Source organism: Anomaloglossus baeobatrachus, chromosome 7 (genome assembly GCF_048569485.1).
Source record: "Anomaloglossus baeobatrachus isolate aAnoBae1 chromosome 7, aAnoBae1.hap1, whole genome shotgun sequence".
Taxonomy (NCBI): Eukaryota; Metazoa; Chordata; class Amphibia; order Anura; family Aromobatidae; genus Anomaloglossus; species Anomaloglossus baeobatrachus.
In genome coordinates, this window is record NC_134359.1 from 21,873,481 (window position 1) to 21,881,026 (window position 7,546).

Here is a 7,546-nt window from a genome sequence, read left to right on the forward strand (position 1 = left end):
GCAGACAGGCTCTTATCATGTATGTTTATATACAGGGAGCTCCCCCTAGTGGTGTCTGGAGAGAGAATCTTATCATGTGTCTCTGTATACAGGGAGCTCCCTCTAGTGGTGGCAGCAGACAGGCTCTTATTATGTATCTCTGTATACAGGGAGCTCCCCCTAGTGGGGGCTGCAGACAGAATCTTATGTATGTCTCTTTGCAGAGAGTTCCCCCTAGTGCTGGCTTTATGCATCCAGGATTATTTAATTTATCAAGTCAGAAAAGAGAGCTCCCCTATAATGATATTTCATTAAATCAATTAGTAGGAAACATTGAACTATAATTATGAAAATAGACAAGACATTTAAATGAAGCACTCGGTTAGGTATGGGGTCCATTTTGAGGTTTTCTATAGAGCCATACAATTAATATGTATGTCCATAGCTCTGTATAATTTGATTTGTGCAAATGCAATTTCAAAATAGTGGACACCTGGCACATGTATTTCTAGGGATCTAAAATTAGTTTTTGGAAAGAAAAAATCTAGAACAAATACAATTATTTCCTGGCAATGACATATTCCATGTAGAGGGAGAAGCAGTCGATTCCACCATCAGGCGTATAGCAGAGAATGGATCCGAAAATAGCCTGCGATTCCTTCCTCCCCCTCATCCCATCTGTATCTATGTCTGTCGCTTTCTATTACTGTGTCTTCACTTTCCTATTTCTATTTCGACGCTGCATATTAAAAATCCTCCCCTTCGCAGACGCTGCTGGTCCCCATAGGGACCGTACAGGTGCCAGTCCTATCCATTCTATTCTCCAGCTGTTCTCCAGGCCGGGTCCTGCCATATGGTCGCCACTCGCCTTTGTTCTCTCTTTTTAATCCCTTGTAAAGCATTTGATAAATCCCTGCGCTGCACGAGTCATCCACCGACAATCAATAACTATATTTAGTGGAAGTGCTGATGACGACATTAACCCTTCGTTTCAACCTCAAGAAAAAAATAAATCTCAGGAAATGTTTCTGTGACCCTCACGGGGCCGACAGTGAAAGGGTTAAGGTTTATCCTAAAAATCTCTGTACAGTAATAATCCCGCACCCACAGACATGAGATGGAAGAAGTCTCTGTGTATAAATTGTTCAGACGTCTCACATTGTATCATTTGTGTCTGGAGTATTACAATGTATCTAATGTCTAATCACCTTCATTTCTTCATATCTGTGTGATCAATCTTGTATCTATTTATCTACGTCATCTATTGTTCTATTTCTCATATCTTTCTAACATCTCTAGAATTATATATTATCTATCAAATAATTGATTTAGTTACATATCTCATACCTATCGGTATATTTATTATCTATATTTCTCTGTAAGTTATCTATGTATGTATGTATCTATGTATGTATGTATCTATGAATGTATGTATCTATGTATGTATGTATCTATGTATGTATGTATCTATCTACTTTTCTATCTTTAAAGAGAGGACACAGAGAGAAGAGGGTCCCTGAGGAAGAACAGAACATGAAGTTCAATAGTTCATCACAATCCACCCGTATATATTATTACCAAAGCGGCTTGTTAATTTAGAGGTAGTAATGAGCCCCCTCACCTCTTCGGCCCCTTTCCACCTGCATCAGTTGCACCAATGTCCTGTCCACCGCTATCTATCTTATATTTATTAATCTGATATATAAAGTTTCTTTCTTCCTATCCATCTATCCCTCTATCCATCCATCCATCCCTCTATCCATCCATCCATCCCTCTATCCATCCATCCATCCCTCTATCCATCCATCCATCCATCCCTCTATCCATCCATCCATCTCTCTATCCCTCTATCCATCCATCCCTCTATCCATCCATCCATCCCTCTATCTATCCATCCATCTCTCTATCCCTCGATCCATCCATCCATCCCTCTATCCATCCATCCATTCATCAATCCATCCATCCCTCTATCCATCCCTCTATCCATCCATTAATCCATCCATCCATCCATCCCTCCATCCATCCATATATCCATCCATCCATCCATCCCTCCATCCCTCTATCCATCCATCCATCCCTCTATCCATCCATCCATCCCTCTATCCATCCATCCATCCCTCTATCCATCCATCCATCCCTCTATCCATCCATCCATCCCTCTATCCATCCATCCATCCCTCTATCCATCCATCCATCCCTCTATCCATCCATCCATCACTCTATCCATCCATCCATCACTCTATCCATCCATCCATCACTCTATCCATCCATCCATCCCTCTATCCATCCATCCATCCCTCTATCCATCCATCCATCCCTCTATCCATCCATCCATCACTCTATCCATCCATCCATCACTCTATCCATCCATCCATCACTCTATCCATCCATCCATCACTCTATCCATCCATCCATCACTCTATCCATCCATCCATCACTCTATCCATCCATCCATCACTCTATCCATCCATCCATCACTCTATCCATCCATCCATCACTCTATCCATCCATCCATCACTCTATCCATCCATCCATCACTCTATCCATCCATCCCTCTATCCATACATCCCTCTATCCATACATCCCTCTATCCATACATCCCTTTATCCATACATCCTTCTATCCATCCATCCCTCTATCCATCCATCCATCTATCCATACATCCTTCTATCCCTCTATCCATCCATCCATCACTCTATCCATCCATCACTCTATCCATTTATCCATCCATCACTCTATCCATCCATCATTCTATCCATCACTCTATCCATCCATCCATCACTCCATCCATCACTCCATCCATCACTCCATCCATCACTCCATCCATCACTCCATCCATCACTCCATCCCTCTATCCTTTTTTTCTTTCCTGTCCCTTAACATGATTTCTTCCCTCTCGGTTAACTCATCATGGTCGTGGTATTATGCCTTTGCTTTGATTTTATGCTTTCCACATCGGACTCCCTTTTAAATTATTCATTCTGCCCTTGAAGCATCTGAATAGCTGAAAGCACCTACAATGAATCCCATCCATACACGCAGACCCATGCCAAACACACACAAAACATGTCCTGTGCACAAATAGAAAAAATGATTATTTTCAGACACTGGAGAAGCCGACGATGAGCACAACACAAAGAAAGTCACACGAGCTCCATCACATCCCACATGTGTCAAATCCACGACACTACACAACTCAAAGGACACAGATAAAGGCACATACACTAAAGCACACTGCACACCAAGCCGACATCTCATACACAAACACATACACACAGCTCGTGCCATACATATGAATATACAGTGTGAGTGTGTGCGTATGTTATTTATATATATATATGTGTGGATATATATATATATATATATAATATACACAGTATATAAAACTATACAGAGGTGGACATATCATTTGTGCAGCTGCACAAGGACCCACGAGGTTGGGGGCCCATATCTACTTCCAATGCAGGTGGAATTGTGCAATTTGATGACTTTTTTTGTGCTGCAAGGGGCCCGTATATTGTTCCTGCACAGGGTCCATCTTCTGTCTATGCCCACCAGTGTGTGTGTGTGTGTGTGTGTGTGTGTGTATGTATGTGTGTGTGTGTGTGTGTGTGTGTGTGGATATGTGTGTATGTATGTGTGTGTGTGTGTGTGTGTGTGTGTGGATATGTGTGTATGTATGTGTGTGTGTGTGTGTGTGTGTGTGTGTGTGTGTGTGTGTGGATATGTGTGTGTGTGTGTGTATGTATGTGTATCTGTCTCTCTCTCTCTATATATATATATACATACATACATGTATGTATAGATATATAATCTTTGTTTTCATTACACAAACATTTATGAACATCTCATTCACCTGTATAACATCCTATGCACCCAACTAAAATACAATCCTAAATACACGATTGCACAAAAAAAACCACAGATATTTCCAGGTACACACACAACACCAGTAGACACATATGCAAAACTCACACCAACAGACATGCAGCCCATGCAATACACACACAGGTCATGGACACATACTGTACATAACACATACCACCTACACAAGCCTTGCAGCACAACCCACACCTAAGAGGTTAATACATATATAGCACAACACTGATACACCAAACCATACACACATCCCTGGCATAGCTGAAGATTGCCACATGCCATACACTGGTGCTAATGACTTATTTCAGGCAAGACCTTCCATCAGGCTCTTCAGGGTTAGATGACAGAGCAAAGTAAAAGTTGCTCGTGACCATGTAAGCTGCACCCATCGCCCTCTATATGGACGGCTGTTCTGCACCCTCATAAAATTCATTCCTCCTATAGAAATTTACTATATGACATCTCAAAGGGACACCCCATAATAGAAAGTGGAAAACAAAACCGACAGCAAATCATCTAAATAATGTAATAGCAACAACAACAAAAAAACAACTAATGTGTATACAGGAGAGGATTCCCCTCCAGCACTGTCAGCCCATAATGCCAATATCAGGGGTCTGATGGAAAGTAGGTGTCATGTCATGTAGTAGATCAGAGACTGCACAAAACTTAGGGATCAGTCTTGTGATCTATCAGGGATCTGAGATAATGCGGTGATTACAAATGGAATATCAGAGATCAGACACTAATACATATCACAGAGCGTAGGAATGACAGGCCATGTATCACAGATCCAATGCACCAGCTAGAGATCCACGAGTACAAGTGATTACCAATTAGAGGTTTGTATACACGGCTGTCCCTCCCATCAGATCCCACGTTATATATTAGAGATCTGCTACTTGTAGTGCGTCCATGTCAGGACATTGCGTCAGAATTATCATCACATGTCAGAGAAGCTCAGATCAGATACAATGAAGCAATGTGTTATTTATGCACTTTATTTTGTTGCTCTATAGCTCTTACATATACCATAGTGTTGTACACTGTAATCAATGTCATCAAATCACAGATTATATACTAGATACACTACAGTGGTTATATATATCAGGAATCTGACACAATGTAATTATCACTATTTACAAATTAGTGGTATCGACTATGTAACAATCACCAGGAATAGCTGATGTGATACAGAGTAGACCCTGTGATGTAGTGATCCTAGGTGACAGCTGAGACCACAAGCCATATATCAGGGGTGTAATATAATAGAGAGGTCAGGCGTCACACATCAGGGGGATGATACAATGTAAAGGTACCAGAGGCTGATACATTGTAGTTTTCCTAATTTAGTGGTTATATGATATATTTTAAGGGTCTGATACATTGTACATGTTACATATAATACATCACGAGTATGGTACAATAAAAAGATCAAATCAAATACTAGATATCTGCCACAATGTAGCAATGTAATATTTAATTATGTTGCTGATATAGCGCCAACATGTACTGCAGTGTCGTACTCAGTGCTATCATATCACAGATCAAACTAAATTCACTACAGTGATCACATAGCACATGTAAGGGATCTGAGATATATATATATATATATATATATATATATATGTTTATATATATATATATACACACACACACACACACAGTTAAAGGGTCTGAAAGCACAGGTAATATTGAAGGGGTCTAGCATACTGTTGAGGTCAAAATTCATATATCACAGATCTGATACAGTGTTAGGATCATAGGTTACACTTTAGGGTTCTGATACAATGTTGAGATCACAAGTCACATCAGGGGTCTCACATAATGTGGAGATCATATATCTTATATCAGGGGTCTGATACATAGTATTTGATATGATCTTATTTGTATCTGATACAATGTAGTTTTCCTAATGTAGTGCTCATTGGTTACAATTTAGGGGTCCAATATAGGATATTTGTCCCTTATCATATATTAGGGATCTGACACAATGTGGAGACCATATATCTTATGTCAGGGATCTGACACAATGTGGAGACCATATATCTTATATAAGGGGCCTGATACATAGTATTTGATATGATCTTTACATTCTATCTGATACAATGTACCTTCACTAATGCAGTGATCATTGGTGACAGTTTTGGGGTCTGATATAGTATATTTATCACATATCAGGGGTGTGACATCGTATATTTATGACATATAAATGATACAATATAGAAATCCAAAGTTCCTATATTTCATTCCTGATCAGTTTATGACTTTCATCCCATATGTTATCTGTAGGGCTCATGCATCTTGTACCTGATGATTACTTGGGTGGTCCCAGGTCAGAGAGGGTTAATGCTATCTTCCCCCCTGAACTGTCCGCTGGTGATGACCTTGCATCTGCTGGGACTGGACAGTCCTCCTGAACTTACTTTCTTCGGGACCCCCCAAACTTCCCCCTGCACCTGTGTGTGAAGTTCCAGGGACTCACCCACCTCTGTTCTCCACCAGGTCACTGAACTGGCCGCTCTCACTCATCTTCATCTGCTGGTCCCTCTCCATCTGGACCGGCACCTCCAGGGTCTTGCTGGGGAGCTGCTCTGGGAGTCCTGGTTGCCCGTTACAATTGGGCTGCACAATGCTGGGGTCCGGGGGATAGCAGAGTTCTGTGTCAAAGGGGTCCATGGTGGCTGGAGATGAGGAATGTGGCACCCAGGTGAGAGCAGAGGGTGCTGTGTGCACTGGAAGCTGCTGGATCACTCACTACCAGTGCAAGCTCATGACAGCCACAGAAAGAGGGCTGCAGCCTGGCAGAGGAGGACAGCAAGACAGGCAGGCACGGAATGCTGCCTCCTATAGCCTCTGCTGAGCTCAGGCTGCAGCATCACTCAGCAGTGCAGGGGGGAGACACAGGCAGGTGACTGAGCACTGATGGGGGCTACAGCTGGAAGGGGTCTGCCATCAGTCATACACATATTGCAATGCATCCCACTGACTATAACACACTATGTTTATGCAATATAAAGCTGGGACCCTCTAATGCCCAATTTGTGACTGTAGTGGTGGGGCAGGGCTGCATCCAATTATTAGGCAAGCTCTCTACAGCTCAGGCAGGAGGGGCACAGCTGTTTTGGGATCCTCAGTTTCCTAGATTGTCAGATCCAATATCCTCAGGGTTTAGGGGTTTGCAGTCAGGCTTCATAAATATTGCAAAGTTTCCCACTGACAGTGAAGAGGGGTCCATAGAACATCCAATTCATGGGATCATCATATGCACAACTGGAATTTAGTAACTTAGCGATGTGCACTGCATAGTAAGGGGCTGGATATGTCCCATCCATGACCTAGACTGCGGAACAAGGAGGGTCGAAGTCTGCTCTGCTGGAATAAAAAGAGTGCAGACTGTGACTACCTGCACAAAAAGTGAGTGCAGACTGTGACTACCTGCACAAAAAGTGAGTGCAGACTGTGACTACCTGCAAAAAGTGAGTGCAGACTATGACTACCTGCACAAAAAGTGAGTACAGACTGTAACTACCTGCAAAAAGTGAGTGCAGACTATGACTACCTGCACAAAAAGTGAGTGCAGACTGTGACTACCTGCACAAAAAGTGAGTGCAGACTGTGACTACCTGCACAAAAAGTGAGTGCAGACTGTGACTACCTGCAAAAAGTGAGTGCAGACTATGACTAC

General features: G+C 42.1%; 1 protein-coding gene across 1 annotated transcript in view; it reads right to left on the reverse strand.

Moving 5' to 3' along the window:
* Positions 1 to 6,856, reverse strand: part of TMEM163 (transmembrane protein 163) — a 200,855-nt gene extending 193,999 nt beyond the window's left edge. The window contains exon 1 of the mRNA XM_075317134.1: positions 6,348 to 6,856. Within this exon, the coding sequence (XP_075173249.1) occupies positions 6,348 to 6,537 (190 nt within the window). The 5' untranslated portion in view covers positions 6,538 to 6,856. The remainder of the gene's footprint in view (positions 1 to 6,347) is intronic.
* Between the last annotated feature and the right edge of the window lie 690 nt (positions 6,857 to 7,546).